Source organism: Lepeophtheirus salmonis, chromosome 5, assembly GCF_016086655.4.
Source record: "Lepeophtheirus salmonis chromosome 5, UVic_Lsal_1.4, whole genome shotgun sequence".
NCBI classification, from domain to species: Eukaryota; Metazoa; Arthropoda; class Copepoda; order Siphonostomatoida; family Caligidae; genus Lepeophtheirus; species Lepeophtheirus salmonis.
This window is the reverse complement of record NC_052135.2, coordinates 12,973,806-12,998,510: the sequence shown is the minus strand read 5'-3', so window position 1 is coordinate 12,998,510 and position 24,705 is coordinate 12,973,806. Positions and strand designations below refer to the sequence as shown.

Genomic DNA, 24,705 nt, shown 5'->3' with positions numbered 1-24,705 from the left:
TTTTATATTTACAATATATTCGATTATTTCTTCGTTGTATTTCTTATTTTTTTCAATATATGTTTATGTATGATTAATATAATCAAATAACTTACCATATTTGCGTCTGACTTTAACTTTATAGTCTTGATATATGACCTTTATGTAATCTATTTGCATAAAATGCACTCCAAATTATATATGTGTAGGAGTAGCACATTGTCTAGCCACATATTTTAAGGGTCGAACTCAAAAAAGTTTGGGAACCATTGTATTACATGACATAAAGATATTATGCATTTAACACCAAAATGATTATAAATGTAATGCCCAAATTCTTCCTGTGATATTTTCATATAAGCAATTTTTTTAATTGACCTTAGATAAACTATCATTCGTTGATTAATCTTGAAATTATCATATTCATAATGAAATTATTGAGTTCATTTCATACTAAGTAAATAATTACATAGGAACTTACTTCCTTATTTGTCATTCTGGAGAGTTACCAAATCAAAATAATTTCCAAATTATGATGTGAGAAGCTGAAGTTGGGGCTAATTTGATATACTGAAGAAGGGTCAGATTATCAGAAGATTATTTGTTATTTCTTGATTCGAAATTTTTTATTAATTTATTACTTCAGTCCAAAATATCAGTGACTTCATGGAGATCGATCCATTTCAATCGGATGATGAATTCATTAATAAATAAGTCAATTAATAGGTAAATTTCAACTAATTAATCATCTAAATTAAGTTATTCCTAAGAAAGACCAAATTATAATTTTATCAAATTACCTTTTTTCCCTCATTTAAAAAAAATTGATCAGAAATTCCTTCCTTTAGAACAGCCATGATGCTTGACAATCAATCAAGGATAGAAAAGGAAAATACATAGTTTTTATTTGTTGATTGAGCATTTTTAAGTATTACAATTCATAAATCATAGCATAGTACTTGACCTTGCTAATGGAAATAAAGCATCCATACATTACAAATAAATAAAAATAGTAGGTTGAGCGAGAAAAGATCTGATTTATGAGGGCCCTTCGAGGGCAGCCTAGGAAGAATGAATTTGGCAGTCAGCAGCTGAAGTGTGGAAGCTAAGCTAAGACAGTGACGTGTATAAAGTGTGTAAGGGGTTGCGTGAGTGTGAATGACGTTTTCTAGGGCCGTAGTGAGTGTTGAAACACAATTACTGATTACAAGAAGACGAAGTGAATGAATTCTTCAGGGTCGAGGATCGAACATACGAGGGAGTGAGAAGAAGGATTTTTTTTTTGGATCGACTGAAGATATTTGAATCAGGATGGTTTTGGCTGATTTAGGACGTAAAATAAACAATGCACTAAACTCACTGAGTAAAGCCACAATTGTGGATGAAGAGGTGCTGAATGGCATGCTCAAGGAGCTATGTGCAGCTCTCCTGGAGGCAGATGTGAACATTCGGTTGGTGGCGAAGCTGCGCGAGAATGTGCGCGGAGTCATCAACTTTGAGGAAATGGCCCAGGGCCTCAACAAGCGACAGATCATCAAGGAAGCCGTGTATTTGGAACTGGTGAAACTGGTGGACCCTGGAGTGGAGCCCTACACCCCCAAGAAGGGAAAGTCCAATGTAGTTATGTTTGTGGGTCTCCAAGGATCGGGTAAAACAACAACATGTACTAAACTCGCCTGGTACTATCAGAAAAAAGGTTGGAAAGCTTGTTTAGTCTGTGCTGATACGTTTCGGGCCGGAGCATACGATCAACTCAAACAAAATGCTACAAAAGCGCGTATCCCTTTCTACGGAAGTTATACCGAGCCAGACCCCGTTGTCATCGCAAATGAAGGTGTGAATATGTTCAAGGAGGAAGGCTTTGAAATCATCATTGTTGACACTTCTGGTCGTCATTACCAAGAAGATGCACTCTTCGAAGAAATGTTGGCAGTATCCAACGCTGTCAATCCAGACAATATCATATTCGTCATGGATGCTTCCATTGGTCAAGCCTGTGAAGCTCAGGCACGCGCATTTAAAGAAAAAGTCGATGTTGGCTCTGTCATCATTTCAAAATTAGATTCTCATGCCAAAGGTGGTGGTGCCCTCTCTGCTGTTGCAGCAACAAAATCTCCTGTGGTCTTTATAGGAACAGGAGAACATATAGATGATTTCGAACCTTTCAAAACGAAGCCTTTTGTACAGAAACTCCTTGGCATGGGTGATATTGTTGGTCTTATCAAAAAAGTAGAAGAATGCAATTTTGAAAATAACGAAGACCTTATCAACAAAATTAAACATGGAGAATACACCATTAGAGATATGTATGAACAATTCCTCAATGTCATGAAGATGGGACCATTTAGCCAAATATTGAGTATGGTACCGGGATTTTCACAAAGTTTTATGGCCAAGGGATCCGAACAACAATCACAAGCACGACTCAAGAAAATGATTACAATTATGGACTCAATGAATGAAAAAGAACTTGATGACAGGGGAGCTAAAATATTCATTAAGGAACCTACTAGAGTAACTAGGATTGCTGGAGGCGCAGGGGTATATGAAGGAGATGTCCAGGAACTTTTGAAACAGTATAGACAGTTTGAACAGGTTTGTGTTGGACTTTTGAAAACTAAGGCTTGTTATATTAATGGATTATATTATTGTATTTTAGGTTGTTAAAAAAATGGGTGGAATCAAGGGTCTTTTCCGTGGGGGGAGATATGTCGAAAAACGTAAACCCACAACAAATGGCTCAATTAAACAATCAAATAGCTAAAATGATGGACCCTAGTGTACTGCGTCAGATCGGAGGACCAAATGGACTACAAAATATGCTGAAGCAGTTACAACAAGGTGGAGGAGGAGGGCCAATGGGCGGACTTGATAAAGTTTTAAAGCATAAATTTAATATGTAATGTGAGACTTAATATATTCAATAATTTAAAAAATCTAGTCCATTCACTTATTTACATCGAGTACCCAGGAACTTTTGAACCCGAGCTCACAAAGTTTGAACTAGTTTTACCCCCACTTGGCATTGACGCATCATCTGCTTCTCCCAGCTCACGTGAGGATAAAACAGATTTCCTTACAAAAGACGGATTTAATATTATTTCATCGTCCATCAGAAGGATTTGCTTATCCAGATTTATACAGTTGTTGATGTTTGTTTCCAACTTCTGGAGCATATTGACAGACTCAAAATGTTCAGAGTTTGAGTCAAACCGAACCATACCTAATCAAAAAAATAATGCATACACAACACCTCAACAACAAATTATAGAGTATTACCATCTTTTTGAGATATGTGAGCCTGGATAGATCCTTCTTCTATCATTTCCACAAGTTTTCGTTCAGCGTCTGCTGATGACCGAATCCCGACTCTTGATGCTACATCTTGAAGACTCAAAGTGAGAAACGTTTTAGTGAGTCGTTTAATATTCATTTTGATTTGCGCCTCAACAACCTGTTGAATGAGGCCCATGTTTGAATCTGTTGTAAAGGTATCTAAATGTTTATGAATGGCGTCCTAGGAAAAGAAGATGATTAGAAGATATGCATTAAATGAATAGAGAACCACCACAATATGTACCTGCAAATCATCTGATTTATTAGTGAAAAAGGCTGAGAAAATATCGTGGTAGGGAGCACAGAGGATTTTCATGAATTTGTTGATGACTGGAGAAGTGTATTTGGGAAGCTTTTGCTGGTCCTTGGAAGGATCCGGAATAAGAAGTGAAATAAGAAGGTACTTTTTGTATGCTTCGAACATAATATGTGAGATGACGCTACTAGGAACCGTAACCACAGCTTCCAGAAAATAGAGGGCTCTTCCAAAGTTTTTGTTGGCTGCATAGATCATGGCGCCATAGTAGTAAAACAAGAGTAAATATCTAGAGTCGGAGGCACATTCTTCCGAGATGTCTTGGTAATCCAGGTCTAAGAAGGGAAGAGCTGGAGTGAGGCATTTGGAAGCCAGGCAGAGCTTGCATAGCTCAGCATGAAGAGAAGTGAGAGTGGTTTCTTGTGGCTGACTGTTGTGAATGGCTTTGATAAGGACCTGAATGGCCGTGATGGGCACCTGCCTCCTCATGCACTCCTCGCCGTAGAGACGGACGAGGGAGGCGAAGGACAGGGGCGAGAAGGAGATCTGCTCTGGATTGGACTGCATGATGAAGGAACTGATGCGATCCAATGAGACGTCCGCATTGGCCTGTAATTTGGCACTCAGTACCTGAGAAAGAAAGAAAGATGTAAGCGTTATTTGGGGCTCGCCCGAGGAGATACTTTTGACTCACTGCAATGACTCCCAAGCTGTGTTCCGTGAAGTCCAAAGAGTCGAGCAGTGCATCCAACCCTCCCAAATTCCGAGTCAGGACACTTTCCCCCGTTTTGTTCAAATAGTCCACGAGTTCTCCGAAGCTACTTTGGTCGGAAAGACCTTTGACCATGTTCTCAAACTGCTCCAGTGCCATTTAGATTGTCCACACTCCTTACCTATTTGATATTTACCAAGAGTTCCAGTTCTTCGATCCAGTAATTAATAAATAGGTTATAAATATTAAATAATTATTATAAAATTAAAATAGTTCTGTCATAAGATTCCGTCTTTTTTTTTTTTTACAACAGCTTATTATTATTATTTTAAGAGTTTTTTTCTCCATTTAGCTAGCAGCTGATTACAGCCAAAATTGCTGCTCGATCGATTCTATAGCTAGCTAGAGCTGTCAACCTATCGAGCTTAATATATAATATTATAATTTATATAGATCAGGGAACACTGAAATTTCAGTGATCCCTGTTTAGATGCTCAATGTTAATAGAAATATTTCTATTAACCTTGGATGCTAGCTAATTACCTAGTAATTACTTCTGCTGTAACTCTATTATCAATTATTTATCTATTATATATAAATGCCTGTTAACAGTTAATAGAGTGTTGATGAATTGCCTATCTAATTATTCAGACATAATATCTATATTAATAAATCAAAGTTTGTCTGTATAAATATAGGAAAATGAGTCGTCGGTGATCTATGATGTAAATTACATAAATATAAACATATTTTAATCCGAGAAATAACAATGTAGTCGTATTAATAAAATATTGCAGGCGTGTGTATATGGAATCGAACGTGTGTACAGATATATATATTATAATTTATAGTGCTCTGTGATGTAAATCATATAAATATTTTTAATATAAGAAATAATAATATAGTCGTATTGATGAAATATTGCCGGTGTGTGTATGTACATATAAAAAAGGGCCAAGTATCTCTTTGTTTTTGTTAATATTGGTCTCTTATTTATATATATTTGATCTTTACAATTGGGATATTTTTTGCATAATATTAAAACATCAGGAAAATGATATTAAATCTATATTAAACCAAAATTTTCATTTAGCCGACCCCTAATTACTCCGGAGAATGCCAATACTTCTACTAGTAAATAGTCAGCTAGAAATAGACTTTATTCTCTATGGTATTTATCAACACTCAACAGTATCATTATTAATTTGTATAATTAATCTGGACTCCATAGCGATATATTACTGATTTAATAATATTTAATACCTAAAACAATTTTCCTTTTTTCAATGGGTATATAATAATAATTTTATATTAATTATTAATACCATAGACATAGAAATATTCCTTTATTTATTATAAATACTGATAAGTAATAACCAAGTAACAGTTTAAACTAGTAAATCATCTGTCTTGTGAATGTCTTGAGTATTCATATGTTGCAACTCTCTCCATAGCCGGGGATGATTGCAACAGTTAAAAAATCGACTATGAGTTAGAAATACATCAAATCTAAATGATATAATTATATTTTTTTAAGGAATAATAAAAAATAACTTGAATTATTACTTTCAATACAAATCATAATTTATAGTAGATTAAGATACAAAGACATATTGACTTTCTATTTAAAGAAATAATAAGATTTAATTTATAGATTAGTATTATAATTTCACTTTAATTCAGTGCACGTGCATTCGCTAGTACCAATTGCCATTGGTCTCCTACATATTATTAAGTATTTCAGTATGAAATTAGTATATGAATTAGTTGACTAATATATTGATGATTTAATTTAGCTGATCTTTTAATCTATAAGATAGTAATATTATATTTAAGACTCAAATATGTATGTCATATTATTTTTAGAATTTATCTGGTCAAGCTGAACAAAATGGTCCTAAATAAGGATGATAGCAAGTATTAATATTGTTCTAGATATCAGTCTAGGCTTTGAAGCACCATTTTCTGGATTTTTGTATAGTGATTATGAACAAATGCGTAATTGATTTTTGTTCTTTCGAGGACCTTTTTTAGAAAATACATTGCTTGATGATTTTTTTATAGAAATGTCAAATAGTGCCCAAATATACCATATTAATTGCTCAATAGTTTCCATCACAAGGGGAAATGCCTCCAAAATGCACTCTCTCCGTGTTTTGAACACAAAATTATAAGTAAGCCTCCTTTTATTAATTTCATCAATATAAATTGTAAATAGTTCAATAAATGACCATATATATATTTAATATAATTTACTCTTTACCTCCAACTTTATAAAATATTGTATTATAAAATCGGAGAAATAAAAAAATTATGGAACATAGAGAATAGCTACAACTCATTTAATGTAGGAAACATGCACTAAATTGAATGTGGTATATTTTAATTCTTTTTTTCTTGTTACAGACTATATAATATTATAAAAACATGTTTTGGCATTAGATTATTCTGTCATAATAAAAAAAAACATAGATGTGTACCATTGAAAGAGAAAAAAAAATATCACAAAAACCGAGTAATTGGACAATCGAATCAACTTTTAACCATATAACAAACATACTTTCCTATTTTTTGTCCATTTAAATTCAAAGATTCGGTTATAAAGTAAAAACGCACACAAAGTAAATATGTATATAATATATAAACATCTATATAAATTGAATATAAGAAATATAATATAGATAACGAGCATTTCATTAATTATTTATAATAAATAGATAGTTCCTTAGAGTTATAGATTATAAATATATAGATCAATATGTAAGAAAAAATGATGCCCTCCCTTCCTTTGAGGATTCAATAGGAGTAAAACTAAGGATTTAGATTTATGCTTTTTGTTGTAGTTGGGCTCCATCATAACGTGCCTGGACATTTTCCCTTGTTCTATTGAAAGCGTCAGTTTTGACAAAGTCTACGGTTTTATATACAATAGAGGATGCATTATTATTAGGAGGAGGCTTAGATGAATTCGAGGAATCAGGAAGTTCGAGATCAATATATGCTATACTTTTGTTTTCAAAACTTTCCGCAGGGATCATCATAGGTGGGTATTTGTCTGTCGATCCTAATGTTGAAATATAGTAATAGATCTGAAAAACAAGGAAAATCAGATAATGAACCATTTATTTAAACTACATATAAAAAAATCATTTAATACTTGTTCCTCTTGAGAAGAATTTCTTCTAGAACACGACTCTGAATTACTGGTTTCATCAGCAGAATGGTGTGCCCACGTCCTAGGCATTGTCAGGGAAGCTAAAATATATAAATAGATACAAACATACTTGATAGTAAAATGAATTATTACATGTGGAAGGCCCTTTGGGTTTTAAAGTCCTGGGAACCGAAGGACCCATGGTCATAAATCTACTACATAAATTATGAATAGAATCCGACTTGGAGCGTCCAGGTTTTAAATCTCTGGAAACATCAGGAGGTACATTTTTTATGAGTTCTTTGACTGTTGATAAGTGTGGTGGTTTTGGTGGTCGGGATGGGAGTGTACGAGTTGGTGAAGGTGCTTCAAAGACCGAGTCGTCACCCTCTTCTTCATCATAATGAATATGTTCACCACGACGACTATCACCTTCAGAACTAGATCTCCCTCCATTCACATATGCTCCAGTAATCGGTGGACCACTTATACACTCTGACATAAGAATGTAGGGGCTTGATATGGAAGGAGAGGAAATGGAGGATGTTTTGGACAAGAGTGAAAATGAGGATGTTGTGGATGGATCTAAATCATGACAATATAAAATTAAGACATATTTGATAATATAAATGATTGTGATACCTGATACTGGTTGCAGTCTATATATCAGTATTAATCTACCTAAATAGTAACAAATAAAATGAAGAAACTACAAATACCTTGTTCATTGGATGCCTTGAGACCACATGCATTGCAAACATATTTGACCCATGTATTCATGTCTTCAAAGGAGTCTGAAGCAAGGTAATATACCCTTTTTGGTGTCTTTATGTTGAAAGTGAATTCGTATTTATTTTCAAGGGAGAGTCCCGAGTCCACTTGTTCGCACTCTTCCAAAAAAATGGTTCCTTTCAGTCTACGACGTGAGTTATCCGTGTAGTAATTGAGTAAATAAGATCCAGGATCTCGACCACTCACCAATACAAACCATCGACGACGCCACCTCTAGCAAAAGATCAGATCATCCTTTTCATAACTTAAAATTTCTTAAATGAGTAACTCACTTACCGCCTTGAAAAATGCATTCGTTTGACGCTCTAGCGGAGGGGACTTGATAAGCCATCCTTGATGGACGATATCTGATGAATCCATCACTACAACAACTTATTAGCTATTTTATTATATATTTAAGTAACAATTCTTTCTTTGATATTTATATATGAATAGGTTGCGTTACTTGCAAATACATTTAGTATCAACATCGTTTCCATGACGTCAAAATAATCATGTTTCTTGTAGCGGCAGCTGCTCGTTATATTTACATTGAGGCTTGATCTCTATCTGTGCAGCAGGAGCACGATCATCATACTTTTATTTTTAATTAGGTATATTAATATATAACTTTTAGAGATTATTGATTATGGATTAGGGAATTAAAACGAGCTTAATTTTCCCAAAAAATACATCAAGGTTGTCACCTGCATATAATTATTATTTTTATTGTTTAGATATTCTTTCAATCCTCCAGTTAGTTTTTACTTATTAGGTTGGACGATTCAATTAAATATCACAATTATAAGCTGATATTATGTTGTTTCTGATAATTACCATTTTTATATGCATGTTGTTGTGATATACATTATTTTTGATAATAAATACCACCTAAACTCATATGAACTTTGTACAACTACAAAGTAATAATATTTATCTCAACATCACTTGGTATTTTAAGCAACTCTTCCATTTTGGGATAATATTTGAAATCCTAAAAAATTGTTTTTGATCAAAAAATGATGGATTGACTTAATGTATAAGCTCAAAATCGAAGTAAATATATGTTAAAGGATGTTTTAAATTAAACATATAAAAAATCATTAAACTTATCATTTAAACTATTGAAGTTTCCCTTCAAAAATAAAATGTCAACTACATATTTTTTAGTAAGCTTCATTCAAATAATTATATGAAGTATGATGATTGATTAGTATTGTAATTAATTCATAACGATGATTATTTGTATTTTAGGGATAGACAACTTCATACAGACATTATCGATTACTCATATCCCCAATTCAAGAGTTTAGAAGGATCAAAATAATGTAGTTTTAAGTAATTACAATTAATTGTGCCTGGAGTAAGTAAAGTTGCATGTATTTAAATACGAAGTTGAATGGATTTGGAATAAATTTTATTCTAATAATATGAAATATTATCCCATTAATGTTGTATTCATAATGTAATTAATTCATAGGGATGAACAAGATTCTTATATTTAGTGTCGAAATAGAACCAATTGGAAAAATCAGGCAGACTGTATCGATTTTCTATATTCCCATTCATAAGCTTAAAAGGATCTAAATAATGTAATTTTTACTAACTAGGTAAGTTTAATTTATATGAAGTAATAATTATGGCGGATGAGTGAGTCGGGAGTAAGAAGAGTCGTATGTATTTTCTCTTAGAGTCGGTTTGGAAAACAGAGAATATATATATTGACGATTTGGAGTCACAGATTTTAAAATGGTTGCAGATTCAGAGCCAGGATTTCTAAATATTATAGATCCAACCTCCAGAAACTATTCGAATTATAGTTTTGAAATTAAATCAAATTCTCAGTACATATTTTATATAGTAATAATATTAATTTTGAGCCCCCAAAATGGCGTTTCTTTCAATATAGAATCAATTTGTGACCTAAGTGACAATGCTTTATTACTCATAAATACATAATTATAACAAAATTGCATTTTCATATGTTCTCACGAATAAAAATTATTCGTGTAATTGATATTTTTTCTCATAACTATTCATTGTAATTTAATAATAAACATGTACTTTACTCCACAGATTGGAATCTAAGAAATTTAAGAATAAGTAGTTGGTAGTATTCATAATTAAAACCAGATCTGAGATCATTTAATTATCAACAACCAATACAATGAAAACTGAAACGTATTTGATACGGGTCTGATAATTTTAGATTATCTGATCTAGATTATTTTCCATCGATGCAACCTCTCTTGGTGGTGGTTAGAAAAAAAAAAGAGTATAATATTATCCCATTGTCTTCATTTGATCAAAGTACTTTTTAATTAGCCTCAAAAGAGCAAATTTTCGTTCTTCTCCTTATTAACAAGAAAAAGCTCAGAAATTAAGGCTTAGCAGTGATGTACAAAATATGTCCTGACGATATGTAAAAATAAAAGAAATCGAAAATTAACGTGGTAATCCTTACAATTTGAAGAGTGTTTTGGAGGCGATCAGATAAGCTGTCATGACGTCTTATTAGATAAGCTGCAAGCAGCCGTGCGAGGAAGGAAAACACCCACAAATTCTACGATTTATCTAGCAATGAATAATTATATAGGTAGGAACTACACCGATATATATCCTCAATTATAATCCTAGTCCAACAAAGACTTACTGCCGAACAAACCCTCATTGTTACTCTCCGTATTTCACTAGTTATTACTTTATGCTCAGATATCACCTTCTCAAGAATGAAATAATAATGATAGCAGTTTTGGAAAATAAAAAAACCCCGTATAGATTGGCAACTAGTAAAAACCGCTCCCGCTTTATAGGACATATTTTATATACCTCTGACAAAAAGTGGGAAGGATATCGATCCATCGAAGTAAATTTCATGAAAATCAATGTTACCTTAAAAGCAAATAATATTCCTTAGAAGAACTGCAGACTTTCTGTTGATAATACTGATATTGCACCTGTTAGTTTAGGAACCCAAAATAGTTAGCAATTATAATGAGTAAAGTTGTAAATTAAATTAGAGACTATGAGACGTAGAAATTGCAACTTGTAAAACTCAATATTATATGAAGAGATGCTAATAATTATATTAAGACAAATAGTCACAAGTATATGAGATATGACAATATATTTTTGTGTTTACATATTATTATAGTAGCTTTCAAATATTATAAATGATAATAACAGGATTTTCATTTGGCCTTTCCAGAAATCATATTATGTACATATGTTACTAAATGAATGCAAATGTATAGCATTTACTTTTTTAAATCGTATTAATTATCTTTAAACATTTTTATCATAGTAATATGTTATTTATAAATTAGCTAAACATTAATGATGTTACAAATTATAATACAATGTCAGTATTCAACTTGAACTACTACGCCCTTGATTATATAAATTATATTTATATATTAGATTAGACGAACGTCAAACGCACCATGTTGTAACAAAAACTGCGTAATCTTATCAGTTATGCCTTATGAATTATGATATATATTAACATAAATATTTATTGTATAACTAAGCAAATTAGTAATAACTATTCTACTTCTAGCTAATATTAAAAATGTTGCCCTACTTCTTATATGATATTGTCTACATTTTTTCTTTTTATAAAAGAGTAGAGATAGTTAAATACAACAAGGTATCTAGACTAGATCTGATTTGGTAATTAATTAAGACGTAAGTACCAAAATTCATGGTACGCAGCCACACGTTTGCCATCAATATATTATACTGTTATACATTAACAAAACGTACATAATTATTTGAGTCAAACATGACGTCATTGGTTGATGACCTTCAAACGAATAACTACTTTGATTCAGAATTAGAATAACGATTAATATTAAGAAAGAGTTGGAACAATTGTTCGGACTGATACCGTCACTCATAGGTTACTGAATTTTGAAGATAAGCTAGGTGGACCGATGATGGGGATAAGGGGCTAGGACATTGGCACTGGGTATCGTAGTGGACATCATCATTATCTAAATGTAATTTACCAAATGAAATTCAGAGTATTTGGGTGTGTTGGAGCAGAAGGAGTGGAGAGTCCGACCCAGGAAGTAAATAATAGAATGAACAAAATATGGGTATGTTCTCAATGCACTCTGGAGATTCCCCTTGGACAATCAACTTGCAAAGTCTGTGATACTCCTAATGATCATCAATCCCCTTCATTGCAAGAGTCCGAAGATCTACAAAAGCTCAACAGGGACTTTGATCGCTTCAATCTCATTGTTTCTTATTGCATTAAAGTTTGTATATATTTGATGTTAGTTATTAAAACAATTGTTATTTTTTATGAATCACTTTCAGAATGGTGACTCCTTTGTGGATGACTCCTTTCCTCCATGCTTAAAATCCGTCTTCTATGATTCAAAAAATAAGGATAATGCCCCAGTAACTTAATTATTATCAAATCTCAGTTCCTTTACGTACATATTTCCAATGATTATTTTCAGACGATTAAGTGGTGTCGACCAAAAGAAATCCTCACACCCCTTGAAGGAAATACCATTCCTTGGACAGTTTTTAGAAGTCCACTTCCGTCCGATATATCTCAAGGAATTCTTGGAGATTGTTGGTTGTTAAGTGCACTTGCTGTATTAGCTGAAAATCAAGAATTAGTCAACAAGGTCATGATAACTCAAGATTACAACAATGAAGGAGTCTATAAAGTACGGTTGTGTAAAGATGGAAAGTGGACCACTGTTTTAGTTGACGATTTACTTCCATGTGATGACAAAAAGCAACTTATCTATTCTCAGGTGAAGAGTCCCCTTGGACCACCACACATACATACTTACATAAATGTTGAATACATTCATCATTCAATTTTAGGCTAGAAGACGACAATTATGGGTTCCTCTTATAGAAAAAGCTTTAGCTAAAGCGTTTGGTTGCTATGAAGCCCTTATATCTGGAAGACCTATAGAGGGGCTAGCTACACTCACGGGAGCGCCATGCGAAAGCATATCACTTCAAGTAGATATGTTTACAACAATGTACCATTGTTACAACCACGATTTCATTTAAGGTATCACAACTTACAACCAATGCAGAGCCATTAGATATAAATTTAATCTGGGCACAGCTCTTGTCATCTAGATCTGCCGGATTTTTAATGGGAGCGTCTTGTGGTGGAGGAAATATGGTTGTATCAGATGAAGAATTTAAAAAAGTCGGTCTTCGACCCAGACATGCTTACTCTGTATTAGATGTAAAAAATGTACTTGGAATAAGACTTTTAAGACTTAGAAATCCATGGGGTCATTTCTCATGGAATGGTGCATGGTCAGATCAATCCGAAATTTGGACTCAAGAACTTCGTCAGGAGCTATGTGGTGAGTTTATTACAAAAATATTATACATACATTGAATTTATATTTTATGCATTGAAGCCTATGGCTCTGAAGAAGGTATATTTTGGATATCTTATCAAGATGTTTTAAAATACTTCGACTGCATTGACATTTGCAAACTCAGAAAAGATTGGCATGAAATCAGACTTGGAGGAAGGTTTCCACCTTATTTTAATAAAAAATATCAAAATTGTTTCTTGTTAACAATACTTGAGACAACAGAAGTGGATTTGACGCTATTTCAAGAAAATAATAGAACCTTTGAAAAAAATCTTCGATCACGGTTAGATTTATGTATTGTAGTATTTGAAAGCTCAAATGATGGAGTTCCTAAGTTGAAAAAACTTGTCAAGTATTCTAAAAGATTGGTTCTTGATTTTGTTGAGACTGAAGTACTTCTTGAACCAGGATATTATATTGTTATCTGTATGGCTTTTAATCATTGGCATACAAGTGAGTATTTTAATATACATAATTATTTTGTAATTTAAATCATGCAACTTCTCTTTTCTTTTGTATAAAGATTTGACACATTATAAGGAATACCCATTATTCAATTTGTCTATACATTCATCTCAACAATTACTCGTGGAAAATCTAAATTCCTCCGGACATTTATTGGCAGATGCTATAATTGATTTGGCTGTAATGAAAGGGGATGCCATGTGTTACACTCCTTGGTTGACAGCTTATTTCTTATCCAAACATTGGGCAGGATTAGCTTTAGTCGTAGAAAATCGTCATCCTGAAGCATGGATAAATATCAAGTTCAATAGTCAAGAAAGTTATAATTTAGTATCATCTCGTGGAGATCTTGTGACTATCGACACAATTCCACCATGTTATAGGTAATTTTTATATTTACATATTTAAGTAATTCAATATTTTTATATTGCATTATGTGATGTAATTACAGGCAAGTTATCATCGTACTCACACAATTGGAGTCGTCAAGAAGTTTTTCCATGAGTAATCGACTCATACACCGACAATCCTATACAGATGATCTACATGATTGGGGGCCCCCTGGATGTTGTCATATACCTCAAATAGATTCAAGACTTGAAGGACTTCATATGCCTCGACCAATTTGATTTAATCATATTCGAACGCACCATTAATTACTTATTATGTGTATAGATACTTATCTTTATGTCAAAAGTTCTAATTTTAGATATGATTATAATTTATTAATTAATTGATAAATAAAAAAACGCACAAACATACATTTCAATAAAAAAAATTCCTAAGGCTGATACTGTGAGCGGACTATTGGGCGATTATTTTTTGCCGAATTACCATTTGAGATATTTGCCCGAAAAATAATATTGATATATACGATTGTATATTTTAATTCAATTTAAAATGATTAATTATCATTATGTAAACACAACACATTTGTATGTAGTTCGAATCTTTACTGTTGTAGTCCTGTAAGTAAATTAAATAATAAACAAATACTACAGCAACTCGAATGGAAGAAGTGTTAATCACTTCTTTGTTATCAATTTAATCATTATTCGACCTAATAGATTACTCATATAGGAAAATACTCATGGATTGGCGAACAACCATATTAACTTTTTCCATTCGAGTTGCTGTCCTGTTTCTTTATTTAATTTACTTATTCTTAAAGAACTACAAAAGCAAAGATCCGAATAACCTTCTAACAACATAATATTGTATACTACTATGTTAAGTTTATATAATGATCATTGACAAGGGCGTCCGCAGGGCATTGTCCTTCCACAAATTAAGGATTTTTGCTTTTTACAAGAAAATTTAATATCTGAATTTTTGTATGAATAGCTGAGGGTTTTTGAAATTTTTTTATTTAAAAAAAAAAAATCCAAAAACCATGCCCTTGATTAAAGTCAATAAATATTATTTTTCGGGCCAAAATTGTCCTTTGGCAAAAATGTTTTGGTCAATTGTCTTACAACCGACTAATAATAATTTTGAATATTATTAAATTAAAACCAGTATTATATATTTTATTTCGAATTATTTTATTATGCATATACTAAGAATACTAAGACAAACTTGCAAATCCTCTTCCTAATTTCCTTTTTTAATTCGTATTCAATACGTTCTCTCGATTTCCTTTTTTGAGACATTTCGAATCTACATCTCATAGGCCATACCTTAAAAAACAACTTTGAGACACGGGAAATGGATCTTGTTTTATGAAAAAAAGTCAATTTATTAACGAAAAAGAAACTTGCCCTCCAGAGCTCATGAATCTGGTCAGATCAGAATGAAACATAGCTCTAAATACGTAACTTCTGAGCAACTTTTATTTTATGTTTAAGGCCTATATTTGTCTCCGTTTTTGAAATAAATACCCTGGTTATGCGTTTTTATTGGTGGACAGACATCTACTATAATATTATATTCTAGTAGATATAATAATAATATATATTAAGCATACTATATTACCAACAAATGTCTGATTGACACATAGCTTAAGGTATGAGAAAATAGATGTTATTTGTAGATTTTGAACTTCTCCTTGGTGTAAATGAGTCTCAATATAATGATAATACATGGAATATGTACTGATATAATAATAATCATAAAAAGCTGTTATGTGTATGCAGTAAACGAAAGCAGGGAAGGATTGGACATTATAATTTTGGAATGCTATTTGTCTTAATAAAGCACTTTTTAATTGAAAGGGTATTTTGAAGCTGAAAAAGAAGAGAGCCAGAGAGGTACAAAAAAGAAAGAAAAAGTTCTGCATGCTGCAGGGAATCAAATCAACTATCAAGTGAATTGCTGCTACTTAGAGCTAGAAAGTGACGTAGATTACAGCTTTCATTGACGCTCGGCGGGACCGTGCTTTCTCTCTTTGGGGCGTGGGAGGAATTTCCAATTCTCATCTTGCGTATTTTAGGGATACTACTACATATTATATTCTATGATTGATAATATAATACATGTACAATGAGTAATGTTTAAGTTAATCCACTGACACTCGGCATGGACATTTTACAGACAATTTTACTCTGGATTCTTATGAAATTCCGACCCATCGTTAAATGGTTCCTACGACAGACTACTAGATTATGTGAGCTCCAACGTATTTGCTATGGAGAGACTCCCGGTGCTCCGAGATCGATTGCTGTTGGTATGCCTCCTATTAATGATATGATTTTCATTCCGATGACTTTACTTATTTTCAGAGTCTTCCCTAACTCGAAGTCAATCTCCAGAGATTTTTAACGTATGCCAAACCCTAAAAAAGATTGTCAGAGATTCCAAGGGGATAGATGAAAAAGCGGAAAGAGCAGCAATAGATGCTGCCATTAATGTCATTTTGACTACGAAGAAGATCAAACGCGAATTACACAAACAGTACTGTCAACGTTTATAAATACTGATTCATAGTAGTATAGTATGTGACCAATGCTCTAAAATATCTATGTCTCCCATAGGTTTGTTCAATCGCTACGTGCTTGTCTTACACAAATCTATGGTTATAAGGGATTAATGGAAGTTGTTGAAAGCATACGAGCCATATGCTATGACTCTGACAATTTAGAACATGAAAAGAAACTTGTAGAGTTATGGGAATTACTTAGACCAGATTTTCCTCTTCAAAAACGGGTGACCAAACAATGGCAAGATGTAGGATTTCAAGGGGAAGACCCAAAAACGGATTTTCGTGGAATGGGGATTCTAGGATTAGAAAACTTATTGTAATTAAATTTTATTCAGCTCATCTTTAATTTATTTTATGAATCTTTCTCTCCCTCTCCTTGATTCTCATATTAGATATTTTGCTCGTGAATTCAATTCTCCTGCAAAGCATATTCTCTCACATTCCCATCATCCTAAGCACGGGTAAGACAAGTTTGTCTCGTTTATTATAATTATTTTCACTTCTTGTTGACTTTGGTTCTGTGTTCTAACACTATTAATACTCAAACACACCTTAAACATTTTTAATATTGTGCAATTTGTGACTTCAAAATGAATAATTTTATTCAAAAAAGACAAAATTGTTATAGACTTCGCATCATTTTTTTCAGTTTTTATACTGCCTTGAAAAAGTATAACCCTTCTGTGAGGTAAGAAAGCTCGAGTACTACATTTTTTATTCTCATTCATGTTTTCAATTAGAGATTTTTTATTTTTTTGCTTGTTTTTTATTTTTTTTTTAATTAAAAATGTGGTTCGTTTAAGGTTGTGTTGAATATTTTAAGCAGGATTTTCTTTCTTCCCTGACTCATTAAATATTTTATTAGTTTTTGGAAAATCTTGCTTAAAATAAATATCTTCACTTGTGTTATTATTATTTATTTTCATTTTTTTGCACTTTGAACTATATTTATTCTCATGCTTGACCTCAAAAATTTCAATTATTACGAACTTTTGTTTATTAATTAATTAGTATTAAAACTGATTATTATGGATCCATTGCATAAAGTCTTACATATTATATATTTGACTCAATCCATATCATCAACTTGAAACAATAGGCTCATATATAGCATACCTACAAAAAGTGGAGTAATAAATTATCCACTTATTTATATATTATGTCACTTCATTACTGGCAATTATAAATAAGTTGATTCTAGGGCTTTAACCAATAATATGAATAATTAATTGATCAGCCATTAACGAGAAGAGCAATGTTGCTCTCAATTTATAAATGAAAGTTTTATTATTTTATATAAAGTAATAATAATTTGTTTTCAAGTGTTGGATATGGAGTACTTTCACTCGTTGATTTGCTAATATGTAGAGTATCTACTAGTGCTGGGGGTTCGGTTGGAAATCCTAGACTGTTTTGATACTATTATAATTTTTGTAAGGGACCATGTGTCACCGCACTAAGCGGCCATATCCAGTTTTCAAATATATAATTCTAACAAAATAGGAAACTTGGTTTAATGATATTAATCCCCTGATAAAGAGGGTATTTCTGAAAATGACAATGATTATAATTACTAAAGGGTAATCTTTGGTCTAACCTCAACTTTTCAACTGATTCAGTTTTCCCTGCTTTTTGTTTTATAATCAGTATTTATAGCTACTGCATTGATAATAGACGAACTAAAATATTTAGCTTTATTAATATAGATTACTACTGAAATATCGACCAAGAAAAAATTATTATAGGAGGACCGAGTCTCAACACTAGGATCTACTGATTTTCATCCCCCCCATATGAATAAAAACTTATTTCAACTACATATTATTAAGAATCATTACTTATTCTGCAGCAAACTGGATCCTTTTTTGAATAATATTTGTTCAATGTACATAGGTATATGTTGTGCACAAGTCCCATAATGTTTTATTGAATTATAATATTAGCCATTGCAATACTTATTATCCATTAGACTTTGATACTATCATTTCATTTTGACCTATTAATATTATCGATGGAACTACATAAATGACTCTCAAATATCATAATGTAACAAAATTTCATTTTTGGCCGGAAGGATTTCCCAGTGGACAAGAGCATAGGACCAGTGCTATTAAGATTTAGAAGATAAACTAAGTCTACTGGTCTAATAATACCATATTGTATTAATAAACGTAGCTGCTATACATTTGTAATTTACTTTTTACCTTTATATGTATTTTAAAGTTTATAGATAAATAATTAAGGATCAAACAACAAAGTATTGATAAGTCCTAAGTCTTTGCTTAACTATGCAATTAATGAAATTATACATTACTATGGATAAACCTAGGTAATGTATAAAATTTTTCCAATATATTATAGAATCGGCATTAATGTAACTGTCAAAGATTACTCCTGTAATAATATTCCAAATATCTTATAGAATTTTAATAATTGCATTATCATAGCCACAAGTATATATTATGTACATACTTTGTAAATTCTTTATTTAAAACACTCCATCCAATTTTTATTGGTAACTTGTATACAACATATATATATATATGACTTAAGCATGATTACTATTAATTATATTTTTTTTAAAGCTACATAGTCTTATTTATCGGTCTTATATTGTAGATATTCGTTCGCTATTGTCGGAATCAATATAACACACATGGCGTACACTTTACTTCAAGATGGAAGTCTTAAATCTCATTTATGGAATGTCACTGAGGGACGCAATACCATCGATCATTTTCATCATTTTTATTCATATTTGTTTATTGAGTTTGATAAGTTTTGGTTAAGTGAAAAACCAAAGGACATTATGGAATTTAATCGTATCAGGGATTTATTTGAAAATGACATAAGGAATAAGTTACGTGACTCAAATATCCGTTTTAAAATTAATATTGTTATTGATACAGTTTGACCCTTTTAAGTGACTCATCATCCTTGGTCACTTTTTTTTAACAATATATTCGTACCGGCCGTCCTATGGATTTATTTTTTAAAGTATACCATATTTTATAATGTTGCACACAATAGTTATATTATGCAATTCAATTTTTATTGCTTTAAATGTAATATATGATCTCTTCAAGTCTTATAATTATTATCATTAATTACTTTAACGTCAAGAATATCCTAATTTTGTTATAATATGTATTATAATAATCCAAATGAAATAATGTTACCAAAATTTGATAGATGCGCACATTAAAAAATGAAAAAATATGACTAGGTTTCTAGATAAGAAATGTTGAAGAGGGTTTTTCAATATTATGGATTGCATAATAACTTAATACTAACAGGAGGTAGAAAAACCCATAATACGAATCCTCAATAGTATCATCATTGCAAAAAAAATCCCATTGATAAAAAATATATGTTGTCATTAATGAATGTATATGGTGCTCTGAGTAAAAATACGACTTAGTGTGTGTGTGACTTGAACCTCTCAAGTAATGCCCTACCAATACTTCCAGGACGTACTTGATGAGTAGAAATCAAGTTTTGTAGTGCAGCTTTGCATTTGTCTCGTATAACTTCTGGAGAATCATTGACATGATCATACTCAACCGGCTTCCCGATGAATGTATGCATTTTAACTGGAAAATTTCCATACATTGGAAGAATAGGAAATCGTAATTTATTGTAGAGTCTCATGAAAAAACTTCGAAAAAATCCAACACATCGAAATGTCTCACGAATATTTCTTGTGAATATAGGGATGATAGGAACACCTCCAGCCTTGATTGCCACTTTAGCAAATCCAGTTCGTTCCTTCCACATAATATTGTAGTCAATATGAGATGAAAATTGTGCCTCGTAGACTCCGCCAGGAGAGAGTCCCAACAAATTACCTTCAGATAATGTTTGTGCACAAGAGGAAACAGTACCTGGTGTACAGCTGAAGGCTTGCAGAACTCCAGATAATCCGGGAATTTTAAACAATATGGAATCCACAACACAATGAAGGACCCGATTTTTAACAAGTGAGATCTGTAATAATGTTAATGTAGATATAGGACTCGAGAACCTCTGGAAAAACTAAAAAATAATATTTTTAACCTTTGCAACTAAATAGTAATAGTCAACGGGTAGTGCCCCGTGGTAATAAATAATTAGAGCTGGGCCTTTATCAGGAATTTGCTCAAGACCAGTAATGGTGTATCCATGCCATATGCGCCCCTGAACATCCCAAAGATTACAAACTATTTCTCGCCCTGCTCTGAATAAATCCTTTTCCTCAAGAACCGCTTCTTTGAGACGTCGAACCAACTTGGCTTTGTGGAGCATCAAGAATAGAGCTGTCACATATATAAACATCAAGGTTAGAAGAGGAAGGAGAAAAGCAAGGACCACTGGAGAAAGTACCCAAAGTAAATAGTTGTTCCAAATGTCGTAGAGTAAGGTTGAAAGGGAGTCGAAACAATTTTGGAGTAAGGAGGAGTGTATTGTTCCATTCAACAGCATTTTTGTATCATAGAAATTATATATATATATCAATATATAATTATTCAACGAAATTCCATTTATTTGCTATGTTGTCAAAGACCACTTTTCAATGCAGTGTGCGTAACATCAGACAATAGTTTGTTAAAGTCTTTTGTGTAGCTGTTTTTCTTTCTTCCCTTCGATCTCCTTTTCTCTTTTTTTATTTACCTACTTCTATTCTACATGCATAAGAATATAGGGAAAAAATATTTCATTATGCAATGTATTGAATGTATTACAAGTAAAGCCCATGGATTAACAATAGATTCAATAATAATTATCCTCCTCCTCTTTTGAGTATTTTTCTTATCCTGAGGGGAAAGGGGCTCGGGAACGTTTTCATGTTCAGTTTTAGGTGGGACAAATAATGCATCTTAAAAATATACGGAACTATCAAATAATACTACAATTCAAAATGTTTTTTTCAAAGACAGGATCCTAAATATATTTTCTAAAAAAAACAAAACAAGAATCAATAATACTTTGCTCTTAAATTTATTAAAACCCTCGCCCTAAGCCAAGAGTCTTCTTTTTTTGGAAACCAAAATATGGTCAACCTTAGTGTTGTGTCAGTCTTTATTTATGATTATGACAAGTCTGATCTCTTTATTTACAATAACACAACTCAAATCAGTTACAAAAGAAACAAGTCATCATTTTTTTAACCTCGCCAGGCAGATATGCCGTCAATGCGATAAATAAAAGCCCTCCCTAGCTTAATGAAACCTAATATAGTCAGCTGTTTCCGTTTACAAGTTCATTAATTATATTTATATATGTAGATATTTTATATATATGACGTCATAGTCTGGTGGTATGTATCAATAAAATTTTCATGAAAATAGCGTCTCTGACCTACCTAGTCTCTAAGTATCTCAAAACAACTTTTATGTTGTGATTATTAGTGACGTAATGAACAATTATAGAGTCCATAATTTAACATCAACTTCATCGGAATGAATAAAAATCAAGAATTTATATCATAATTTTTCCTTTTCACCAATCGTAAACTGGCGCCAACATTTTGCTTATTTTAAAGTCTTACGGTTCAAGCAGTTCCGGCTCTTGAACCGGGAGCGACAAAGTCGAACTGAGACCACAATATATTGCTTATTGGTTTCAGTTCTCGTGCTTTTGTTCCTATATGCAGAGAATACAATATATATTTAAAAAAATAAATTAGCTTTAATCAATAAGTCAATTTTCTGACTTTTTTTTGTGCAATTGCAGCGTTTTCCAATGATTTAATTACTTCGACAGTGTGATACAATTTTATCTGAGTTACAAATAGGCAATAGCTAAGGGCTTATTATGGATCTGGAAAAGTGGTTTTAGGCGCTAGAAAGTGAAAATTAAATCGGGAAGTAGCGGGGTGAATTATGGATCCAGGTCCGCTACTACGCATGTTGGGGCCCTTCAATATTTCTTAAGCCAGGGGTTCACAAACTTTACTATGCCAAGGCCCCCATATACTAATACATTTTTAGCTGAGGCTCCCTTTTTACGAATCATGTGTACTATTTTTATGTAGACTGAAAGCAATCCTCAGTTATCCATCTTCCTGCGCCACCTCCTAGCCTCCCCTTACACAATTTGCGTCTAAGGTAGGTGCAGCCTTGTTTGTATCTAATATAATTTGATGGGCCCAAATTTTCTAGCGACGTCCCTTGTTGTAAGTACCGGTATAAAAAAGAACTGAGACCGAAACTGTTATGTATTCGAGACTCCTTTCCTACCTTCTCATCTTTTAGTTATTGTTATTATTTAATATATGTATAAAGTACTATCCTCATTATTATTCTTAGTAATAGCCGTGCATTGTGTATGTTTTGTCAGAGTAGTAATGATTATGTATTAATAAGAATATATACGTGTTCCTATTAAATTACATCTTTTCCTTATTCCTCCACGTCTCTTCTCTCCTCATTTCTCTCGGTTATAAAAAATAAAGGAATCCAGGACGGATTCCTTTATTTAATAGTTTTTGTCTCTTCAACCTCGTCAAGATACAATAAAAACTGTTGAAATGAAAGAACAGGGACACAACCTTGATTAGAACTCATTCGTCAAGAGCTACTCAGAAGACAGTAGTTCTTGACGTAAATATAAAATAGGCAACTAAATCACACTTCTTGTCATAACAAGGCCGTAAAAAAATTGGGAGGAGGGCGTTTCATTGTAAGAGGAATTATCAATTTGTATCCATTGAAGCTTGACCCTTTAATTATAAAAACTTTAATACGTAATTCTATGTCAATTATTGATATTAAGTTATTATTCGATAATTATATTAGTCAGTTTATTGTAGCATAAGAGATAATACATAATATATTTCAAAATGTCAACTTTGGAGGATCCAATTTATGGAGAATACACAATACTTGACAACGAAGTAGAGGATGAAAGGCGATGACAAACCAGCTATAAGGATCCTTTCATTCATTTTAAAAAGTATGATCAAATTATGCCACAAATGTTTTCATAACTTTGAGACAAGAGACGATGACAATTGGATAGTCTCCTTCCCCAAATGTGGTTTGTATAATTTTTTAGCAAGAAATAAGCCAAAAACAATAAAGACTGCCTAATTAGGTTCAGCATGGTTGAGGGAATTAGTTTGGTGTTTTAAGAATAACATGGACTTTGAAAAGGCTTCCACTATTCATCAAGGTGAAAGAATACCCTTCATAGAGTAAGTTATTATTGTGTTGGATTTCGATATGGACAGGTCTCGTAGTAAAATTTTCTCTTGATCGGTTCCATAAAATAAAAATGAACAAAGAAATTTGATAAAAATCACCTTTTTTATAAAAATAATAATAATATGGTTATGTTTAGAAAAGGAAATTTTGGTTTACGGTTTAAGAACGCAGGCTGGACCGAAATATATATCAAGAAAAAAATCACTTAAAACCGAAATGGAAAAAAATCGGGTTCCAGTAGAATCGTAATACTAGTTTCTTTTTGTGCAAGAATAATTGAATTCATTTATATAGTTGTAGGAACACTTTTTGAAAATCATATGTAATTTTTTTACGATCCCTTATATAAAATTGCTTCATATGGCCCTGATTTAATTTTATTATTAAGTGCAAGTAGTCTGGTTGGTAAACATATGGGAATTGCTGATCCATTTGAGTTGGCTAAAACACAATCTTCCCCCAGAATAATTAAAACACACCTTTCCTATGAAATGCTGCCGCCTAATGTTATGAAAAATAAAATTAAGGTAATTGAATTGATGCAAAAATTACAAAT

The 24,705-nt window shown here is 32.2% G+C and overlaps 6 protein-coding genes and 2 long non-coding RNA genes across 10 annotated transcripts; 5 read left to right on the top strand and 3 right to left on the bottom strand.

Moving 5' to 3' along the window:
• Positions 1-1,141: 1,141 nt before the first annotated feature.
• On the top strand, positions 1,142-3,021 carry Srp54k (signal recognition particle 54k). Its single transcript, XM_040711698.2, is given in 3 exon segments — positions 1,142-2,574; positions 2,639-2,677; positions 2,679-3,021. Coding segments are annotated over 3 exon segments (1,527 nt in total). The 5' UTR covers positions 1,142-1,290; the 3' UTR covers positions 2,883-3,021.
• On the bottom strand, positions 2,871-4,620 carry LOC121117310 (COP9 signalosome complex subunit 3). Its single transcript, XM_040711699.2, has 4 exons — positions 4,266-4,620; positions 3,560-4,201; positions 3,259-3,496; positions 2,871-3,202 (listed from the first exon to the last, which is right to left on the bottom strand). Exons 1-4 carry the CDS (start codon positions 4,440-4,442, stop codon positions 2,934-2,936), a joined length of 1,326 nt encoding a protein of 441 aa, XP_040567633.1. The 5' UTR covers positions 4,443-4,620; the 3' UTR covers positions 2,871-2,933.
• A 2,025-nt stretch (positions 4,621-6,645) lies between these two features.
• dos (daughter of sevenless) lies at positions 6,646-8,915 on the bottom strand. 2 transcript variants are annotated; one of them, XM_040712923.2, is made up of 5 exons: positions 8,506-8,915; positions 8,157-8,442; positions 7,591-8,022; positions 7,441-7,538; positions 6,646-7,372 (listed from the first exon to the last, which is right to left on the bottom strand). In XM_040712923.2, the coding sequence occupies exons 1-5, from the start codon at positions 8,587-8,589 to the stop codon at positions 7,109-7,111; spliced, it is 1,164 nt and encodes a 387-aa protein (XP_040568857.1). In that variant the 5' UTR covers positions 8,590-8,915; the 3' UTR covers positions 6,646-7,108. The 2 variants fall into 2 exon arrangements, with proteins under 2 accessions (XP_040568857.1, XP_040568858.1); XM_040712924.2 differs by having other exon boundaries at positions 8,502-8,658.
• Positions 8,916-10,735: 1,820 nt separating this feature from the next.
• On the top strand, positions 10,736-15,052 carry LOC121117757 (calpain-D). The gene is made up of 8 exons (XM_040712247.2): positions 10,736-12,473; positions 12,535-12,618; positions 12,681-12,986; positions 13,060-13,203; positions 13,256-13,562; positions 13,620-14,033; positions 14,104-14,428; positions 14,497-15,052. The coding sequence occupies exons 1-8, from the start codon at positions 12,222-12,224 to the stop codon at positions 14,672-14,674; spliced, it is 2,010 nt and encodes a 669-aa protein (XP_040568181.1). The 5' UTR covers positions 10,736-12,221; the 3' UTR covers positions 14,675-15,052.
• Positions 15,053-16,191: 1,139 nt separating this feature from the next.
• On the top strand, positions 16,192-20,059 carry LOC121117961 (ELMO domain-containing protein 2). 2 transcript variants are annotated; one of them, XM_040712502.2, is made up of 6 exons: positions 16,192-16,710; positions 16,766-16,937; positions 17,018-17,281; positions 17,358-17,426; positions 17,615-17,653; positions 19,585-20,059. In XM_040712502.2, the coding sequence occupies exons 1-6, from the start codon at positions 16,563-16,565 to the stop codon at positions 19,877-19,879; spliced, it is 987 nt and encodes a 328-aa protein (XP_040568436.1). In that variant the 5' UTR covers positions 16,192-16,562; the 3' UTR covers positions 19,880-20,059. The 2 variants fall into 2 exon arrangements, with proteins under 2 accessions (XP_040568436.1, XP_040568437.1); XM_040712503.2 differs by lacking the exon at positions 17,615-17,653 and having other exon boundaries at positions 16,342-16,710.
• LOC121117962 (DGAT1/2-independent enzyme synthesizing storage lipids) lies at positions 19,424-21,760 on the bottom strand. Its single transcript, XM_040712504.2, has 2 exons — positions 21,022-21,760; positions 19,424-20,952 (listed from the first exon to the last, which is right to left on the bottom strand). The coding sequence occupies exons 1-2, from the start codon at positions 21,424-21,426 to the stop codon at positions 20,383-20,385; spliced, it is 975 nt and encodes a 324-aa protein (XP_040568438.1). The 5' UTR covers positions 21,427-21,760; the 3' UTR covers positions 19,424-20,382.
• A 1,157-nt stretch (positions 21,761-22,917) lies between these two features.
• On the top strand, positions 22,918-23,332 carry LOC139905345 (uncharacterized). Its single transcript, XR_011780008.1, has 2 exons — positions 22,918-23,051; positions 23,106-23,332. It is a non-coding gene; the product is annotated as an uncharacterized lncRNA (long non-coding RNA).
• A 511-nt stretch (positions 23,333-23,843) lies between these two features.
• LOC139905344 (uncharacterized) lies at positions 23,844-24,220 on the top strand. The gene is made up of 2 exons (XR_011780007.1): positions 23,844-23,982; positions 24,040-24,220. It is a non-coding gene; the product is annotated as an uncharacterized lncRNA (long non-coding RNA).
• The last annotated feature ends 485 nt before the right edge of the window (positions 24,221-24,705 follow it).